The sequence below is a fragment of the Equus asinus genome, chromosome 24, assembly GCF_041296235.1.
Source record: "Equus asinus isolate D_3611 breed Donkey chromosome 24, EquAss-T2T_v2, whole genome shotgun sequence".
Taxonomy (NCBI): domain Eukaryota; kingdom Metazoa; phylum Chordata; class Mammalia; order Perissodactyla; family Equidae; genus Equus; species Equus asinus.
In genome coordinates this window covers 42,350,717-42,372,876 of record NC_091813.1, presented here as the reverse complement: position 1 = coordinate 42,372,876, position 22,160 = coordinate 42,350,717, and the positions used below count along the sequence as shown (strand labels likewise).

Sequence of the window (22,160 nt, the reverse complement as noted above, 5' to 3'; positions counted from 1 at the left end):
TAAGCTTCCATTAGTGTTTGTCTGTAAAATACCTTCCAATTTCTTCCTAAACCTTGGCAGAACCATTAAAACATTTCATGTATAAATGCTTATTTTTTGTTGGAACTGAATACACTATGTTTATAATTTATAATATTTTTGGATATTTATAATGATGTAAAAAAAAATCTCAACTAGGAAGAGCAAAATCCTAACTGTAGATGTGGATGTGGGAGTGGGGAGGGGGTAGTCTAATACTGCTTCATAAGTCTAAGGCTATTTTGATTGAATTCAGAGAAGGATTAGGAGATAGAAGTTCAGGAAATATTAATTCCTGTAGTTTTAAAAGCCAGGCTAGATTTATTGTAATCTAATTTTGTCTCCATATTTTCCAAAGTTACTGATCCCTCTTTCCCCCTAACCAACTTGATTCTCCATCCTCCAACCCCCAAGCAATTCTCAAATACCACTGAAGGATCGAAACACATTTGTTAGTTGATCACTAGGCAGTAGTTCTCAAATCATGGTGGGTAGTGGGAGGGAGGTATGTTAACAGTTTGAAAAGTCACTTAGGTGTCTGATTTGCTTTCCCATAAGGGACACTCATTCACCGTCACTGCCCAAAGGCTGCTCACCCATTCTTCCTAAGATGCTGTCCTTCCTATTTTACTGAAATAGAGTATGTGGGTCATTGGTGTTTATTTCCCTATCATTTGCACTAATGTGCTTTGCAGAGTACCACGTTACCACAGATTTTAGTTACCACAGAACCATACAGAGTGAGGATATGGTTCTAATATGCGTGAGTTTCAGTTCCCATGCAAAGCAAGGACTGTCTGTACATATAATAATTTAAGTTTAGAATGGTATGACGGTAAAACTACTCCAAGCGTAGTAAGGGTAGAGGTTCCATATTGCCTAACAAGTGTTTCCCGTCATGTTGAAAAATACTTCCAATAATTAGATTATTTGTGTGTGTGGGTGTGTGTGTAATGCACTCTAAAAGATTTTGAAATCTAGGTTGAAATATATCATAGTTACCCATTTATTTATTCATACAACGAATGTTGAGAGCCTGCTATGTGCCAGCCAGGCACTGTTCTAGGGGCTCGGATACATGAGTGAATAACACAGAGACACTCAGAGACTTTATGGTACCTAGCAGGCACTACATACTAAGCCTTCTGTAATTATTGATTGAATGAGTTGATAGATTGTAATAATGATAGGAAAGGCTTACAATCTGTTATGATTGGTATAGTGTAATGGTTTTCAAAGTGGTCTGTGGAACCATGAGGATTCCCGAAATCCTTTTAAGGGATCCATGAGGTCAAATCTATTTCTATAATAATATTAAGATGCTATTTCCCCTTTCCACTATGTTTACCTTTGTACTGATCTGCAAAAGTGATGGTGGGTAAAACTTTTGGCACCTTAGCACAAAGCGAGGCAGTACATCAAACTGTGCTAGTGAGCCTTATATTCTTCACTGCCACGTGCTTGCGGTAAAAGGAATACCAGTTTCACTAAGGCTCTTCTGGATGAAACAGTACTAAGTATTAATTATTATTAACCTTGACTCTTAAGTACATGTCTTTTTAGTCTCCCGTGTGATGAAATTGAAAGTACACATAAAACACTTTTACTGTATGCCAAATATGATAGTTCTCTTAAGGAAAAGCTCTTGTGCCCTTGTTTGAGTTGCAACCTGAATGAGTCACTTTTTCATGACACAACATCTTTTATTTGAAAGAGTGACTGACAGGCAGACTGCGGTTGTTTAGACTTGGGTATTTGTCAGACAGTTTCTTGAAAATAAACAAAGTGAGCCTCTCATTATAAGGAAAACAACTGACGGTATTTGTTGCCAATGATAAAATTTGAACTTTTAAGGGAAAATTAGAATTTTGGAAAACACATATCTGTCACCATGAGCTTGACAGCTTTCTTATTCTTAAAGAATTTTCTGATGAGATTGGTGATCATGTTAAGAAATCTGATTCTTAAGAAATTTTATATAATGAAATGTGTTAACATTTGGGGAAAACCTACATTAACTCAGTAAACAAATATTTTCCACATGACCAGTGCATGAGGTTGCAAAGTCATGCATGTGTAAAAGATCCATCCAAAGTGCAAGGTTAGAATCAGGAATTTTCCTGTAAGAGTATGAAATGTTCATTGATATGGTTTCAGATTTCACATTAATGTTATAATAAACTGTACTTACGGAATTTGGTATAGTATCAAAGAAGAATATCCAGAAATCTGAAAAGGCTATTAAGCTACTACTACTTTTTCCAAGTACGTATTTTTGTAAGCCTGGATATTTATGTATTTTAACCAAAACATTGTAGAATATTGAATGTAGAAGCAAATAAGATAATCCATCTATTTTCTATTAAGCCAGACATTAAAGACATTTACATAACTAAAACAATGCCCATCTTCCTCCTAAATTTTTGTTGTTGTTCTGGAAAACAGTTATTTTTCATGAAAATATGATTTTTACTTTAACATGTAATGGGTTTATTCTTGTTGTTTTTAACTGGATTTCTCGTTGGAGTCCTTAGTAGGTCATACATTTTTTCCCAGATGGAAAGTTTGTCAGAGAAATCAAATAGAAAACAGAATCTTAGAGCTAATAAGGAAATTATAGAGGGTGTTTAAATTTAAATTTGTTCAGGTTACCAATGTGTTTCTATCCAGCGCACCTACTCTTTCTGACCCTGGCCTATGTTGGAGACAAATTATTGCCTGGATTTCTTTCTTTCTTTTTTTTTTTTGGTTAAAGATTGGTACCTGAGCTAACAACTGTTGCCAATCTTCTTTTTTTTTTTTCCTGCTTTATCGTCCCAACCCCCCATACATAGTTGTATATCTTAGTTGCAGGTCGTTCTAGTTGTGGGATGTGGGATGCCACCTCAACGTGGCCTGACGAGCGGTGCCATGTCCTTGCCCAGGATCCGAACCCTGGGCCGCCGCAGCGGAGCATGCGAACTTAACCACTGGGCCACAGAGCCAGCCCCTAGATTTCTTTCTATATACTAAATTCCCTTTAGTTAGGGTTATATTAAGACCTTGCTTATGTCAAAGGTCGTCTCCACGCTGATCGATGTAGGCCCACCTCTGTTGACTTTTGCTTGATTATAATGGAACTGAGTAAGCGTTAAAATTGCAGGTACAAAAGCAATGCTTTTAGAGTGAGGAAGCAGGGTTTTTTTTAAGTTTCTAGAAAACAGTTTATCATCAGCAGAGATTGAATTTATTGAGTAGCAACTTTATGTCAGTTGATGTGTCAGTGTTTATCTTTTGTGTTGTTGTATTGAGTATGTCAAATGATGTTTGTGTTTTAACCACACTGCTTGGAATTTATTTCTTTTAGGATTGTTTTAAAAGATATTAATTGTTTTGATTAAATTTTGTGCAATACTGAAGTCTCCAAGACACCCCCCAGCCACACACCCCCCAAACACTTTTGGGTCAGTTTGTAGTTTAGACTGAATTCTTGGTGGGGGGAAACCTGTTAAAAATTTTCAAATGGACGTATTTTCTCTAATTTTTAACTGACTTTGATGCTTGGTATTTGAGTAGATTTCTGTTTATAGTAAATGAATTTTAATGTCTAGAGCAGTGCTTTTCAAGCTTTAATCTGATTCTGTAGGTTTGGCTTGAGGGCAGAGGTTCTGCATTTTTAACAAGTTTATAGGTAATGGGATGCTGTTGTCCACCAGACCACATGCTGAATAACAAGAGTTTAGAGAACACTGCAGATTTAAAAGTTCATAATATTGTGTACACAGCCAGAAGGAGGTAAGGATGATTCAGAAAATAAATGTTTTTGTAGGAATTTTATATATTTGTTGAATGCTGAGAGAGAAATATTATGTGATTCTAAATGTGTAGATTTGAACATTGACTTTGCTTTCTTTCTCTCTTTACCAAAACAGGAGTGAAAATGGTATCTTCTTCGGCTTTTCTAATTAGCTTCAGGGACATTTTTGATTCCTAAACTTGATTAGCCTACTGAGAAAATTATCTTATTTCTCTTTCCTCATTTTTTTATTTTGAAAAATTTAAACCTATGTGAGAAAAGTTGGGAGTTGTGTCCAGTAAACACTCATTCCTTTCACCTGGATTTGGCAGCTATTAACATTTTGCTACCTTTGCTTTATTTCTCTGTCTCTGTCGTTTTTTCCTCTGATTTTTTTCCATTATTTTCATCAGCATGCCGCTTGCAAAGCTGCATTATAATCAAAAGATTGCTTAAAGTGTGTGGAATGTTTTAAAAGGGAAGTTAGTGTGATCTGAAAATTTAGTAATATCAAGTGAGGGTGGCAGGCTCTTTAAAATGCTTAGTTCTATTGCATATCCTAAATAAAGTTTAATAGAGTAAACAAAACCAACAATAACTTGCTGCTTTTCTTTCTTTCTCTCCTGATAACATGTTGCTAAATTGGTGTATTTTGGTTTTGATAAGAGCAGAAATTTGAATTTTGACAGTCATTATTAGGGGTAAGAACTCACATTTGCTAGGCAAAATAGGGTCAGCATTAAGGTAAGTGCTTCTGTGCAAAGCACTGCTGAATAATTGTGGCTAGACACAGTTAGAGACCAAGGTACTCAGTCCTTCCTGTGGTGCTTAAAAACACCCTGCCCACTGGTCCTGACTGTTCTTTAAGTATACTTGTATACTTAAGACCACTCACCTTTTCTGATGGACACGTTCTTTCTTGCTAGGCCAAGAGCCACTATGTCTCCCTGAGATAATTGACCGTATCTCTGCTTCTTCCACTGTGTGTTGATGACTTAGGTCTGAGGTAGCTTTCCTTGTTCTTGAGTGCACTTCATGGTCTCTCCCATGCTTCTGCTGCCTATACTTCCCAGCTCTTAATATTGATGGCTGTTTTGTAGTATCTATCAATAGCACGTTATATTAGTTATCCATTGCCTTGTGACAGATCACCACGTATGTAGCAGCTGAAAACAACACATTTATTGTCTCTCAGTTTCTGTGGGTCAGGCTTATCTGGATCTTCTCCCTAGGGTCTCACAAGGCTGCAATCAAGGTGTTGGCTAGACTGCAATCTTACCTAGAAACTTAAGAATCTGCTTCTAAGCCCACTCAGGTTGCTGGCAGAATTCGTTTCTTTGTGATTTTAGGACTGTAGGCCCTATCTTATTGGCTGTCATCTAGAGGCCTCACTCAGCACCTATAGGCTGCTTGAAGTTCCTTGCCATGTGGACTTCCCCATTATAGCAGCTTTCTTCATTGAGTCAACAAAAAAGAATCTCTAGTGCTAGTCTGTTAGCAAGACTGCAGTTCCATATAACGTGACTTAATCATGGGAGTACCATCCCATAACTTTTGCCACATTCTTCTGGTTAAATACAAACCAAGGTCCTGTGCACACTTCATGGGGAAGAGGTTACAGAAGGTTGTGAACATGAGGAAGTGGAGATTATAGAAGATCATGTGTACTTAAAACTTTATGAAATATAATTTGTTCAGTCATTAATTTATTTATCAAATATTCATTGAGGTTAACATCTGCTTTCAGCTGTGACAGAGTAACTGCACTGGATTTTTTCTTCAGTCATAAACAGCTATAAAACTGGACAAAATATAGGAAGTAGAGGTGTTGTGAGGCACTGGACATTAGAGAGAAAGAGAATGAACAAGGTGAGCCACACATTCAGCCCATCTCTGCTTCAGGGCAATTTCCTGAATATGGCAAAGCAGAGCAAAGACGTTCTACTGAGCTGAGGATGCAAGTACTGGAGTTCTGGGTTGCTCAAGCAGCTGGAACTTGCTAGACTGGGTATTGGCGAGGAGAGACTGGAAGTATAAATGTGAGTTCCACAAGGATACTTGGCTTGAGGGCTAGGCTGCACGCATAGGTGATATTCCTCAAGGCCTACTAGAGAGTGCATTTTAGGGGGGTTAAGAGTGGGAAAAGTCCCATGAAGCCTGGAAGTTTGGATTCCAGCCCATCCAGAGTGCAGAGAGAGATCTAGTTAATATATTGGGCATTTTTCTGAGACCAGAAAGGCCGTGCTATAGGAGGAGTAAGAATCCTACCTCAGCAGGGTTGGCATATTATGGCCTGTGTGCCAGATCTGGTCCACTCATTGTTTTTGTATGACCTGTGATCTAAGGATGGTTTTTATATTTTTTAGTGGCTGAAAAAAAATCAGAAGAAGAATATTTTGTGACATGTAAAAATTATGTGGAATATAAATTCTAGTGATCATAAATGAAGTTGTATTGAAATGTAGCCATCCATGCTAAAAGCTTTATGTATTACTTTTGGGCCACAACAGCAGAGTTGAGCACTTGCCATTGTATGGCACACAAGTCTAATAATATATTTACCCTTTAGTCCTTTACAGAGAAAGTTTGCCAACTCCTTTTATAGAGTAAGGATTATTCTGGATCTGCCCCATTAAAGCCTAAAATTAAGCCTTTTTAGGATCAAGGAAAGGCACCATGCAGAACAAAACTCAACAAGAAAAGCAGTATCTTTACTTAAACTGTATTCACAATGTCTGGAATACAATCAGTTGTTACTAGACATATAAGTAAGCAGGAAACTTTCACCATATCAAGGGGAAAAAAATGCTGCTGGTAGAAACTGACCCCTAGATAACACACATTTGGAATTAGCCAAAAAATGAATTAAAGCAATTATTAAAAATCCTAATGACTTAACTCTCGTGACTTAAAGTAAGATCACAAAATTCTAGAATTGAAAAGAACAATATCTGAAATGAAAAATTCACTGCATGGGCTTAACAGTAAATTGAAGATGGCACAAGAATGGTTCTGTGGGCTTGACGACAGATCCATAAAAATCATCCACTGTGAAGAACTGAGAGAAGAAAATTGGGGGTAGGGGGAGGACAGAGTTCCAGTGACCTTTAGAATAATATCAAGCGGTCTAACATACATGTAAATGGAGCCCTAGAAGGAGAGGAAAGAAGGAATGGGTCAGAAATAAATATTTTTAAGAAGTACTGGTTAGACTCACATTTCTTGCCTTCAAAGCTACAGTAACTAAAATTGTGTGGTACCGGCATAAGGATAGACATACGGATCAATGGACTGGAAGTGAGAGTCCAGATATAAATACATGTGTTTATGGACAATTGATTTTCCATGTGGGTGCCAAGACAATTGAGTGAGGGAAAGTATAGTTTTTCAACAGGTGGTGGTGGACAACTGGATACCCGCATGGAAAAGAGTAAAATTGACCCCTGTAAAACATAAGCAGGAATGGATCAAAGACCTAAATGTAAGAGCTGAAATTATAATTTTTTTCTAAGAATAAAAAAGGAGTAAATTTTGTGACCTTGGGTTAGGCAGTGATTTCTTAGGTATGACACATAAAGCACAAGCCACCAAAGAAAAAAATAGATAAATTGGACTTGATCAAAATGAAAAACTTTCATTGTTCAAAGGAAATGAAAAGACAACCCACGGAATAGGAGAAAATATTTGCAAAATCATATGTCTACTAAGGGTCTAGTATCCAGAATATATTTTTTAAAACTCTTAGAACTCAATAATAAAAAGGTAAATAACCGAACTAAAAATGGGCAAAGGATTTGAGTAGATATTTCTCCAAAGAAGATATATAAATGGCCAAGTAAGCATATGAAAAGATGCTCAGCATAGTCAGTCATGAGGGAAATGGGAAGAAAGACCCCAGTGATTTACTCCTTCATGCTCACTAAGATAGCTATAATCAAAAAGTTGGATAGTAGCAGATGTTGGAGAGTGTGTGGACTGATTGGTGTTCTCATATGTTAAATGTTACTATTGGGAATGTAAAATGATGCAGCCACTTTGGAGAGTAGTCTGGCAGTTCCTCAAATGATGAAACGTAGACTTGTCATATGACCCACCAATTCCACCTGTAGTTATATACCCAAGAGAATTGAAAACGTATGTTCACCCGAAAACCTGTACATAGCAGCGTTAGTCATAATAGCCAAAAAATGGAAGCAATGCAAATGCTCATCAGCTAATGAATGGATAAACAATGTATATCCATACAATGGAATATAATTTGGCCTTGAAAAGGAATGAAGTACTGATACATGCTGCAACATAGAAGAACCTTGAAATATTATGCTGAGTGAAAGAAGGTGGATGCAGAAGGCTGCATACTGTATGATTCATTTATATGAAATGTTCAGAATATGCAAATTCATAGAGACAAAGTTGATTAGTGGTTTTAAAGGGCTAGAGGGAGGGTAGAATGGGGAGCAACTGCTTATGGATAACAAGATTTCTTTCTGGAGTGATGAAATTAAGATACATAATTAAGATAGTGTTGGCTGCACAACCTTGTGAATATACTAAATACCGTTGAAATGTACTGTTTAAAATGGTGAATTTTAAGTGAATTGTATATGAATTATATCTCAGTTAAAGAAATAATGATTAATAATTTTCCAGATTTAGAGGAGAAAACATCAAACTCTGTGTCAGAGAAGCTCAGCAAACCCCAAGCAAAGAAATATATAGAAAACCACAGTTAGGCACATTCTAATAAAATTGCTGAAAACTAGTTATAATTAGAAAATCTTGAAAGCAGCCACAGAAAAATGACACATGACATAAAAGAGAACAGTGAGGTGAATGATGACTGGCTCCTTTTCAAACAGTGGAGATCAGAAGATGATGAAATGACATCTTAAAGCACTGAAAGAAGCTACAGGCAGGAATGAAGAGCACCAGAAATAGTAAATATAAAAGATTACCTCTTTTAATTTCTTTAAAAGAGAAATGACTCTTTAAGGCAAGAATAATATAATTTTAAGGAAGGGTTAATAATGTCTGTATAAGTAAAATATATGACCAAAATTGTCTAAAGGATGGGGCCAGTAAATCTTCAGGTAGATATGAGTCAAAGAAGAAGTCACAAGGGAAATTTAAAAATATCTCATACTAAATGATAATGGAAACACAACATATTGAAGTTTGTGGAATTCACCTAAAGCAGTACTTAGAGGGAATTTAAAACTTTCTGTAATAGGAAAAAACAGTTTACTGATATCTGGAATGGGAAATGGGATATTACTGTAGATCCTATAGCCATTAAAACGACAGTAGGAAATACTATGAACAACTTCATGCCAGCAAATTTGACAAATTCAATGAAAATAAAATTTACCAAAACTGACACAAGAAGTAGCAGATATGAATAATGAATAGCCCGTTAGTGTTTGAAGAAGTTGGATTTGTAATTTTAAAAAACTGACAAAGTAAAATTCCTTGCCTAGGTAGTTTCTTTTGGTGAATTCTATCAAATATTAAAGGAATAAATACTATCAATTTTTAAAGACTTTTTCCAGAAAATGAGAGAATACTTCCAAATTTGTTTTATAAGCCTGAATAATTCTGATATGAAGATATTAAAAGAAAAGAAAATTGCAGACCACTATCCCTCATGAATATAGATGCAAATACTCTCAAGAAGATACTAGCAAATAGAACCCAGCTATATATATAAAGGACAGTATACCATGATTGCATTGAGATTATCTCAGAAATACAAGGATGATTCAACTTTGAAATATCAATGAATCAATGTAATTCAGCACATCAACATAAAAAAGTGGAAAAAATCATACTGTCAGATAAATAGATGCAGAAAAAGCTTTTGACAAAATTCACTAACCATTTATCATCAAAACACTTAGCAAGCTTAGGAATAGAAGGGAATTTCCTCAATATGACAAAGAGTAAATATGAAAGGCTACAGCTAAAATCATGCTAAATGGTGGTTTATTGAATGTTTCACTCTAAGATCAGGAAAAAGGCAAAGATGTCTGCTCCCACCACTTCTACAAGAGTAGTTTTGCTCTACTACAAAATATGTATTCCTAAAAAGCTCCATGAGGTGTTAAAAATCACAGGACTTAGGGGGAAAATGGGTTAGGGGCACAAAACCCAAAAACTTCATTAGTGACAAAAAAGATGGGAACCTAATAAAAGCACAGTCTTACATGTTAAATGGTTAAGAAATACATAAATACCACAATAAATATGGCACTTTACATTGAAAAAAGACCGGAAATTTGGTTATAGAAATGACCATCAGAAGGATTTACAGCTTGTCAGTTATTGTAATGTGATGGAAGGAAGGTTACCTGAAATGAGACAACATTGTAACATCGGATAAGGGTGAGTGTAGCTTAATGTGAATTGAGGTACTGGGTCCAGTTTTGAGGTATATGTGTTTTGTGTATTCCCTTGCAGTTCAGTTTAACTGAGTGCCGTTTTCTGTATTTACTTAGTATTTCTTGTGGACAATATTTACATAAGTAAACATGAAATTCTCTTTGCTCAGATTGTTCCCTAATATATCATTTGCTTTGGAACAAACCCAAAAGACTTGAATAGACGGTTTATATATGGGGGTGTGTGTTGATATGTGAATAACCAATTAAGACATAAAAAGGTACTCCATGTCTTTAGTCATCAGGGAAATGTATGTTAAAACCACAATGAGATAGCGCTTCACACTCACTAAAATGACTAAAATTAAGACTGACAGTACCAAGTTTGAGGACAACGAGTAACCAGAACTCTCATACATTGCTGGTGGGAGTGTACAATTACACTGTCACCTTGGAAAACAATTTAGCAGTTTTTAAATAAGGTTAAATATGAACTTGACCTATGACCCAGCATTTCTGTTTTAAGCTATATACACAATAAAAATGAAAGCATATGTTCACAAAATACTTATACACTAATGTTCATAGCAGCTTTCTTAATAATAACCAATATTTGGATACAATCTTAATGTCTACTGACAGGTTTTTGGATTCACAGATTGTGGTGAATTCATTCTGCAGTATACTACTCAGCAACAAAGGAACTAAATGCTGATACAGGCGGTAACATATCTCAAAAGCATTATGCTAAGTGAAGGATGCTAGTTACACAATACTGTTTATTGTATAGTTCTGTTTATGCAACTGTATTACAGGCCAAACTAGTCTTGTAAGACAGATCAGTGATTAGCTAGGGTCAAAATAAAGGAACTGATTGCAAAGGGCACAAGAACTTTTTGAGAGTGATGGTAATATTCGATATCTTGTTTGGGTTGACAGTTATGCAGTGTCAAAATTCACCTAACTATACACTTAAAAGTTCTGCATGTCACTATACATGAATCATATCCCAATAAAGTTGATTTATTTTAAAAAGTTTATTGAGAGGGGACAGAGAGGTGAGAACAGTCATGGTCTCTGCCTTGTGGAGCTTTAAGAGTAGTGTGACATAAGAATATAAATGTTATAGAGTCAAGTGTATGGACTTTGTGAACTTAGCCTAGACTGGGAGAGTAAGAGAAATTTCTTGGAGGGTGTGATGTTGAAACTGAACCTGATGATTGCAGGGGATTTTTTGGGGGTAGGCGTCTAAGCAGTCAAGTGATAGGCAGGGAGTGAGAGTGTTCCAGGCAGAGGAAATAGTTTGTGCAAAGCACAGAAATGAGAGAGTATGACTGAAAGCATGTTTGAGCACTTGACAGATATTTAAGATCACTGGAGCAGAGAATGTGTGTGTGGGAAAAGGGAAAGAGAATGGAGTGTGTAAAGTGGGAGTGAGAGATTATGCTGGAGAGGTTAGCAGAGAAATGTCATTTGAAATCTTGAAGGCTTTAGAAGAAACTTGATTTTATGCTAAAACTACAACAGAACAGCTGAGTGAGAAGATCAGATTTACATTTTAAGAAGATCACTGTGACTTCAAATGTGAAAAATGAATTAAATGGATAAGACTTTGGGCGTGGGACCCAGGTACAAGGTTTCTCAGAAATGTCAGATAGTTGTTAGTTTGTACTAGGAAAGTGACGCTGGAAATGTTAAAAATGAATGGATTCAGGTCTATGTAGGATGTAGACTGAACAGAACTTGATTGGATGTGGGAGATGGGGAGAAGGAGGAGTCAGGGGTGGAGGGGAAATCATTTGTTTACTTTTGGATTTGTTGAGTTTCATGTGCCTACCAGGCATATCTACTAGATTTAATGGATGTGTGGATCCTAAGGTCATGAGAAGGGTCTTGGCTGGAGACAGATACTGAGAGTCATTAGTCCACACATGTTATGAATGTAGGTAAGCTTATTTAAGGTGAGTATATGGAATGAAAAAAGCAAAGAGGTCCTAGGCCAGAAACTTGAAAAATACCAACATTTAAGGAATGGCTCAGGAATAGGCTCTTGCAAATGAGATTCAGAAAAGGTAAGAGGAAAATGAGAAGTATGGTAACACAGACATGAGGATGACTGCTTCAAGGAAGATAGTCAAAGGTTAGATGTTTGGTGAGGACTTACAACAATTAAGAACTGAAAGGTATCATTGACCTTGAAGAAGGCAGGTTCAGTGGAGTGGTGAGGGTGGCAGACAGATTGTATGGATGATACGAGCTGAAGGCCAGGCTGGTGAGCTCGAAGGTTGACTCTGAAGGGGAGAAGAGAGAAAGGGCTCTAGCCAGAGGGAAGTTGAGATTGAAGGAAAGGTTTTTTTGTTTTTCCTTGTGTGGTTGTTTTATTTTTAAGAACAACTAATGGGAATTGTTAATTAGATAGAAGATGCCTTAAGATAATGTTACAGAAAGAGAGGGGAATAATTAATTGAGCTGGGTTTTAAAGATCCAAAAAATGAGATCTAGCAAACAGGATGGGAGATTGTACCAGGAGGGAGGGAGATGATTGGTTGCAGCTAAGTTTGTAGATTGGATTGTGGTAAACTTAGATTTAAGAAAATCAAAAAAGTTTAAAAAATTTCCATGCTGATTTTAGCATTGATTGAGTTAATGTCTGTTAGTATCTTTTTTATGGTATACTCTTTTTTCATCCTGAAAATGATGCTTTGCAAGAAATACTTGAAAAATTCCCTCCCTTTCCATCCCCACATGCACACACACCAAAATGATCTTGGAAAGAACATTTTTAGATTTTATGAAAGTAAGCCTTTAAACTGTGGCCTCATATTTTCCCTGTCAGAATGGTGAGTCTACTATCAGAGGCAACTCAACTATAAAATAAAATGGCATTGCTATGTGTGTTAGTCTACTTGGACTGCCATAACAAAATGCCAGGAAATTAATTTTCTCACGGTTCAGAAGGCTGGAAAGTCCAAGATCAAGGTCTGGCAGGGTTTGGTTTCTGGTGAGCCTCTCTTTCTGGTTGCCTTTTCACCGTGGCCTTTCCTTGTGTGTGGGGACAGAGAGAGAGTGAGCCCTTTGCTGTCTTTTCTTATAAGGACACTAATCCTATTGGATCAGGGCTCTACTTTTTTGACCTCATTTAACCTTAATTGCTTCCTTAGAGGCCCCATCTCCAAATATAGCCAAACTGAGGGTTAGGGCTTCAACATGTCAATATTTGGCGGACACATAGAGTCTATAACAGTGTGTATTGGCAACTCCTGTATTTTTAATGGGATATTAGAGTCTTTATGGATCATATGGAAAATGTTTTTTGTTTCACCCTATTTTCTTTAATAAAGCTTGCAATGCTTTTTTTATTGAGATATATGGTAGTCCACCATTATCCATGGTTTGCTTTCTGTGGTTTCAGTTGCCACAGTCAGCCATGGTCCGAAAATATTAAATGGAAGAATCCAGAAATAAACAGTTCATAAGTTTTAAATTGCATACTGTTCTGAGTAGCATAACTTTTGTTACAGTATATTGTTATAATTGTTCTATTTTATTAGTTACTGTTGCTAACCTCTTATGGTGCCTAATTTATAAACTAAACTGTATTATAGGAAAAAACATAGTATATGTGGGGTTTGATACTATCCAGGCATCCACTGGGGGTCTTGGGACATAACTCCTGTGGATAAGGGAGAATACTGCAATTGATGTATAGCATTATATTAGTTTCAGGTGTATAACATAATGATTTGATATTTGTGTATATTGCAAAATGATCACTACAGTAAGTTTAGTTAGCATCCATCACCATATGTAGTTACAAAATTTCTTTTTCTTGTGATGAGAACTTTTAAGATTTACTCTCTTAGCAACTTTCAAATATGCAATACAGTATTAACACCTATAGTCACCATGCGTATATTACATCCCCATGACTTATTTATAACTAGAAGTTTGTACCTTTTGACCCCCTTCACCCATTTTATCTACCTCCTCATCCCCTGCCTCTGGCAACGACTGATCTATTCTCTGTATCTGTGAGCTTAATTGTTCTCACAAATGGCAAGATTTCATTCTCTTTAATGACTGAATAATATTCCATTGTATATATACACACAACATCTTCTTTACCCATTCATCCATCGATGGACACTTAGGTTGTTTATATGTCTTGGCCATTGTAAATAATGCTGTAATGAATATGGGGTGCATATGTCCTTTTGAGTTAGTGTTTTTGTTTTCTTTGGATAAATACCGAGAAGTGGAATTGCTGGATCATATGGTAGTTTTATTTTTAATATTTTGAGAAACTTCCATACTGTTTTTCTTAGTGGCTGCACCAATTTACATTCCCACCAACGATGCAAAAGGATTCCCTTTTCTCTACGTCTTCTCTAACACATCTTATTTCTCTTTTTAATAATAGCCATTCTGACAGGCATGAAGTGATAATGGTTTTGATTTCCATTTCCTTGATGATTAGTGATGTTGAGTATCTTTTCATGTACCTGATGGCCATCTATATGTCTTCTTTGGAAAAATGTCTATTCAGATCTTCTGGCTGTTTTTTAATCGAATTGTTTGTTTTTTTGCTGTTGAGTTGTATGAGTTCTTTACATATTTTGGATATTTACCTCTTGTCAGATATGTGATTTGCAAATATTTGCTCCCATTCAGTAGATTGCCTTTTCATTTTGTTGATTGTTTCCTTTGCTGTGCAGAAGGTTTTTAGTTTGATGTAGTCCCACTTGTTTATTTTTGCTTGTGTTGCCTTTGCATTTGGTGTTGAGCTTCCAATATTATTAATAGATTGAAGGGGGTTTTTTTTGTTGTTATTTCACTTAGTTCAGTGTTGTTTGGTTATCTCGAATGTGTCTGGACATTCCAGACCATCTGGATTAATATTTTAATTAAAGGACACAGGTAATATCTTAGTAAATAGTATCTTTCGGACCACCTCTGTAAAAGTGAAATTGAATTTAGTTTATTGGGCATTCAGACTTGGAAGGTTAATGAAAGCAAGTAAGCATGATGTAAAACTCGCTGCCTTTATCTGCAAGAATTTAGACTGAATAAATGCACTTATGCACAACTGCTAATGTAAGAGGTTAGAAATGTAATGAATCAAGAGTCTGTAATTTGATTGTGAAGCTGTTAAAAAAAGATTTCTCACCCCCACCCCAAGCTAATCATGGAAAGAGGAGCATTTCCTGAGTAGGAGCGGAGGGGGCCTTAGCTGGGACACCTGTCACTTTATTCGTTGTCACAGTTAATTCAGCTGTTGTGGCTGTCTAAGCAGATATGTCCTCTTCTGTTTCCCTTGAGTTCATTTCACTACAGAGTTCACCTCTCTGCTAGATAGAGGTAGAGCATTCTCTGTTGAAGCATAGATATGCAAATATCTGCACTCTCTCGATGGACCCTCTCATTTGCTATCAAGACTAGTTATTTGTAATTGTCAGCTGTGAAGTATAGGTATTAACATCGGTTAAGCTTAGAAACCTGCAAAGCGATGGAAGTGTGGGAAAAGCAGAAATTCAGTACCTTCTCTGGTTACAGAAGCCATTGAGGGGATTAGCAGCCTATGTTGAAGCAACACTAAAAAGTCGTGGGATTTTTTTCCCCTGACTTCTCAAACCACTGTTTTGAAAAATCGTAACTCCTCTTTGTTTTAATCAGCTGGCATACAGTTTAAGAAATTATAATAGTACTCAAGTCTAAATAGGTCATACATTCAAATGACATGAAAATACTTTCTTTGGAATATTAACTTTCTTATTTTCTGCCACTCATTCATAACCAAAGTGGACAGATAGCATCATAGGGAAGTATGCAATATCTGAAAAAGCCATTCTAAATTTATAGATCAAGTATAACAAAGTTAAAATTTTCTTATATAGAAATGCTCATCATAATGCTAATCCATTTGAATATAGCAATTGATATTAGGTACATTTAATTCTTTACCCCCATCAGGAAACCAGGACGAATCCCCTCAATGTAGCTTAAGCAAAGCAAATGCAGCTGATCGTAAAGTCGATCAAGGCAGAGACACTCTCTCTGCTGCCCGTATCCTCTCCTGACCTTTAGTTTTGCCTTTCTAGTTCTCATTCTCCTTTTTACTTTCCATTTTTACAAAATTTTTATATTTTCTCACATTCTTTGCCTTTGTGTGCATATGTCTGAAAGCATCCACCTTGGTTCTTTATTAATTTCTAGTTCAAGAGCACCATGAACCTGGAATCGCTTTGTACCTAGAGAGACAATTTGATTTCTTAGCTGTTGTCTTCTGCTCCAGGCAGCTGTGACCAGTGGGTTATTACACAGTGGCTCGCCTTTTATTCAGCAGATCTCTGAGATTAGACTCTAGGAGAACAGGAGGTATGACTGGTTATTTGCATCTAAAAAACAGACTTTAGGAAATAGCCATAGGTGGTTAAGTGCCTATTCTTTTGGTAGGAGGGCATCTACTGTTAATTTTCTAAAAAGTTTTGTTTGTATTCACGTATAAATCTTTGTGTGGACATATGCTTTTATTTCTCCTAGGTAATTACCTAGTTGTAGAATGACTGGATCAGATGGTAGGTGTATGTTTACCTTTTTTAAAAAACTACCAAATTGTTTTCCAAAGCAGTTGTACCATTTTACATTCCCACCAGCAGTGCAACAGAGTTCTATTTTGCATTCTTACCAACACTAAGTATGGTCAGTCATAAGCTGTTTTTAAAATTATTACTTTCATATCTTTTCATGTTGTTGTAATCACATATCATATTACATAAGGATTATTTGGAAAAAGTACAAAATATACCAGATAGCTAAAGATTTTCAGTTTAATTTAAAAAGTACTTGGAGTTGGACTGAAATCTCTTTACTGGGAAGGTAGGAGACAGTTTGCTAAAAATATTGGATAACTGAGGGAGATACAGTTCTTTAAGAGCTAATTTTGTAATGTGTGTGCCTGTTTTATATGTGTATTTTTCTTCCTTTGATAGAGTTTTCCGGAAAAGGACCTTCTGCACTGTCCATCTAAGGATGCAATTGAAGCTCATTTTATGTCTTGTGTGAAAGAAGCTGATGCTTTAAAGCACAAAAGTCAAGTAATCAATGAAATGCAGAAAAAAGATCACAAGCAGCTCTGGATGGGATTACAAAATGGTAAGTATAACAGTGTTTAATTTCAGAAAACCACTTTATGAAGTATGAAGTAACTATAATCCTGTGAGTAATTATATATGTTAGGATTGGTTATACAAGTTTAATTCCGACCTCTACACACAAAATTTTGCAAAGAAGCTACCTTTAGTCACCTCTTACATTGTACCCTTACAACATCCCTTTCTTCATGGATTCCCTAGCATTAGAATGATTGCTTTGCCCATAACATATGACAGTATCAGTTCCTGTGTTTAGCTTCTGGAGAAAGTACCTTTACTCCTAGTCATGATCTTTGTGACATAGTTAATTTCAGTTAACATGCTTTGGTTAATAACACCGGTTCCCCAGCAATGTGGTTCACATTTCATTTACTACCATATATTAACTGAATAATTACGTTAAGTACAAACTTTATTGCCAGCTCTTCGGTCCACGAATCATTATATAATAACAGATATGCATCGTGTTCAGTGCCCAGTCCTGTCACTTTTTTCAGTGTCTGTCAGTGAATCATCATTACACGTCTGTTATTTAGTTCACCCACAGACAGCAAAGCATGTAGTTGTGTTGCCTCCTTGTCTCCAGCGATAAGCCTGCATAATACTTTATAAAACTAAATAATTGGCCAGGAAAGAAGAAAGTGTAGCAAAGAAACAAGTGATAATGCTGGAAGGGAAATTTGAATAGAATGTAATGGAATTGTAGAAGCAATAGCTGACTATGGGAATGTTGGCACTACTGCCATTTCAGAGACTTTAGATATGTGGCCACAGGAACTTAGTGGAGGTGAACTTTTCCACATAAATGAGGAAAGTGGTTTTGACAAAAGGGATGAAGTTATCCCAGAACAAGCACTGCTGATGAAAAAACTTGACGTTAAAGAAACTCTCAGAGATATTTCATGTCATCAAAAGTGCAAATGATGACATGTTTGGAAGTTGATCCAAACTTAGAAAGGAGTATGGCAATTCACCAAGGTTTAGGAAGGATGCTTGCTCGTAGTTTTATGTTAGGAAAGCAAGCACAATTTAAACTATGCTTAAGTTTTTTACAAAGAAATAAAGCACCTTCTCAGTGTTTCTAATGTTTTAAATTACAGTGTACTAAATAATATTAGTGTTTCTTACTTTTTTGCTTTTGCTATACGTTTGTAACCAACAGAGAGAGTTTTTAATGTTTTGACAATTTTTTAAAGATCTCGAACAATTATAATCTTTCTCATTAATTATTAAGATCACTTTGCACAGCTTTATGGTCCCTTTTCCAGTCGTGCAGTGCTACACAAAGGAAGGACTGCCTCTATTTTGTCCATCTTTGATAGTTGCTTTTGGACAGGGAGTTAGTGTAATATAAGCTGCTCTTTCGTGGCAATAACGAGAATAAAATAGAAGCAGCTCATTACCACCCCCCAAAATAATTTTTAAAAAAGTATGATCCAGTTTTATCTTTGAGACTGTATTATTATGATGTCAAAGAGATGTTTGTAGTTTTTAAAATATTAATTAAACTTTCACTATGCAAAGTACAGGGCATTATCTGTGACTTCAGTAGCACAGAAGGCACATATTTTATGAAAATGTTTACTGTAAATTAAATTTCCTCATTTCTTGTGAGTTTCTTAGCTTTGACCTGAGTTACATAGAGTTGCTCCTTAGTTTCATATTTATATGTCTGGTATTTCTCAAACGGACGATAAGCTCTGCAAACTCAGGCACCAGGTCCTTCTCCTCATTTATATTGCTCAGTCTGCAAATTCTTATAAATGGTTAAAAGAGTTTACAACACCTTAAGAGGGTGTACTTTTTTCTTTTTCTTGCTAGTTATTTGAAGATGAAATGACTTATTAGGTGACTTGTGAATAAAAAGATAGCCTAAATGGAAGAAGACTGGACTCTTGCAGAGAGAGAAGGGGTCAGAGAATAATTTAGCTTCCGAATTGAAATAAATAATGTAAACAAACATTTAAGTAGATGCTTTTGAAATCTGTTTCGAATGTGGTGAGTCTCCTCTAGAGAGCTCAGATTCAGCAGAAGATTCTAAAAATGGTTGAAATGTTTCAGTTGGGGCAGTGGAAGATTGGATATGTAGGATGATGGTTACGAGTTGTAGAAAAAACAAAAGCCTGGTTTTTAGTCTCAGCTCTGCTAGTAGCTCCTTAGGGCAACTCACTCCATCCCTTTGAGCTTCAGTTTCTTTATCTGTAAAACAAGAGAATATCTGCTATGTTCTTTTATAGGTGTCTTTAGAGGCTTTAAAGAAACACTAATATAGTTTATGTGAAAGTATTTGAAAGGAAGTGAAGCTGTCTTGATAAAAAGAATTATTGAGAAGTCACTTTGAGACTCTAGGACAGGAGTTGGCAAACTATGGTCATGGACTAGCCACCTGTTTTTATAAATAAAGATTTATTAGAACCCTACCATTTATGTGTTGTGTATGTTTACTTTCGTGCTGTGACAGCTGAATTAAATCGTTGTGACGGAGACCATGTAGTCCACGGCCTAAAATATTTATCATCTCTGACTCTTTTGGAAAACCTTTGCCAGCCCCTAGAAGGCTGACCAAACCAACAGCTCATGTTTATCATTGACTTAAAGCATGACTCAAAATGTCTCACATTCAGAACTCGCTGTAACTTACTGTATCAGACTTAGTCTAATAACTGCCTTCATTGCTGATTTTTGGCATAAAATTCCTTTTTTCCTGTTTTTGTCTTAGCCCATATTCTTTCTTAGATATGTGACTTTTTGAAGTTATCTTCATTAAGTTTTATTGAATTACATGTAAAATTGAGTTTCATTAAATCTGACTGAAAATGGTATGAGGTTAAAATATGTTTTATTCCTTTTATTTTTTTAGCTATAAATTATTTTTGTAGCTGTTATGCTTGATTTTGTTCGTACTGGTAACGATTGAGCTTACACACTCAAAATGTGGATACTGGAGACCTTGATAGTTTATTTTCTACTTTTTAAAAATTAAAATATTCATTTAGGAAATCTTTAGTTGGGTAAAGGTTGTAGAAAATATATTTTGGAGGGAAAAGTCTGAATGTTACCTACATTAAGGTAAATTGATGAAAGGTGGGTGTGGTAATTCATTTTGTTCCTTCTGCCTAGAATGCCCTTTCCCTCCTTTTTTGTCTAACTCTTCCTTATGTTTTAATGCTCATCTCTCTTGCCACCTTTTATCTGAAGCCTTTACTCTTGTATTTTCTTAGCCAACAAATATTTATTGAAAACCTAACATGTGCCTGAAACTATGCTAGGAGCTAGTGAGCATCCAGCAGTGACAGAACAAACATGGACCCTGTCTTCATGGAGCTTACAGCCAAGCAGAGGCAGAACTATTTGTGTTTTCTCGATGTCATGGCTCCTTGTCCATTTATATGCATTTTTGCTCTCATATTTTATCACAGTCTGGTATAGTTATGGTTTATGTATTCTGCCAGAATATAAGTGTCTCCTGGTTGGAGTGTATTACACATTTTTATATCCCCAGCACCTAGTCTAGTCTTAGGCATAGAGTAGACAAAATAAATGTTGACTGAATGACTATTTTATTCCTTTCTAGTAAATTCCTTTCTGTTTCCTTTATTGAAATGGATTTTATGTTTAAGAATTTTTCCATCTAAAAGAAGGTCCTATTTATTTGTGAAGCCAAAGATATCTCACCTTTTGGCTAGTGTAATTGTAAATTGGTCAAAATCGAGATATAGCAGATGGTAAATTTCTTTCATATAGAACTGCACCTGTAGAGCACAACAGCTCAGCCATGATTTAAACAATTTTTGAATACTTTCAAATGCTAATTTTAATGTTTCAGATCTCTGTGAAAGAGAAATAAGAAAAGCTTTTGAAACCAAGAAAACTCATTTAAGACATACTGTGCCTTTCAGTGTTCTGTATGGGTTTTCATTTTAGATATAAAAGTATTTCGCCTCCCTGTGAAACAGAGTTAATGACCACAAAAAAAAAAAAGAAAGTAGCATTTTTGTTATTTATGAGGCAGTTGTCAATACATGTGCAGGCTATTTTCTATTAAATGTCAGGCTATTTTTTTTAATAATCTAGAGATTTGAGGAAATCCCAAAAAAATATTTTTAACAGAATATATGACTTAGTTTTCAGCCTTGGTTTTTTGAGTATATTAAAAAAGACAAGAAAAGATGGCATTAAATAAATTCCATAGACTTTCAAATAAATGCAAGTTTTGACTGCTAAGTATATTGAAAATTTACATTGTTTCTAAATTATGGTTAATCTTTTTGAGCTAAGTAATTTTTAGAGAAATCAATTGTTTGTGTACCATTTTAACTTAAAACTGGTTTATAGGAGGAAATAGTGATCAGTGAAAGGTGACTTTTATAATAAGTCCTAAGATTTTGAAAATACTTCAATACATGATATAAAGAATGCAATGGTTCCAGCTCTTTGGAGGCTTGTATGATAGAGACAGTTGGGTTGTAACTGCATTGCTTTGTGTTTGTCAGTTGCATATAGTAGAGTAAGTATTGGACTTCAGGTTTGTTGGTCTGAGAAGGAGCATTGGACCTAATCTTTACTTTGCTGGATCTCTTACTGTTTGGCCGTGGCAGACCACTTTTCTCTCTAAGCTGGAGTTTCCATATAAATATGAATGTGTTAATAGCTCACAAGACTCAAATTCAGGGACCGTAAAGTAGTAATCACATATACCTGAATTCTGAAGATTAGATATTCTCATTTGTTTCAGAAGGACTTCTTGGAAGAATAATTGTTGTCAGTGATTTCTCTCTCTTCCCTCTCTCCTCTTTTCTTTCCTTCTCTCTTTCTCTCTCTTTCCTTTCTTTCCCTCTC

The 22,160-nt window shown here is 35.8% G+C and overlaps 1 protein-coding gene across 7 annotated transcripts in view; it reads left to right on the top strand.

The window, feature by feature from the left end:
- Positions 1–22,160, top strand: part of ATG5 (autophagy related 5) — a 122,046-nt gene that overhangs the window by 26,795 nt on the left and 73,091 nt on the right. For all 7 annotated transcript variants that reach the window (XM_014860819.3, XM_070496703.1, XM_070496704.1 and 4 more), the window contains one exon: positions 17,160–17,322. In XM_014860819.3, coding sequence (XP_014716305.1) covers positions 17,160–17,322 — 163 coding nt within the window. The remainder of the gene's footprint in view (positions 1–17,159; positions 17,323–22,160) is intronic.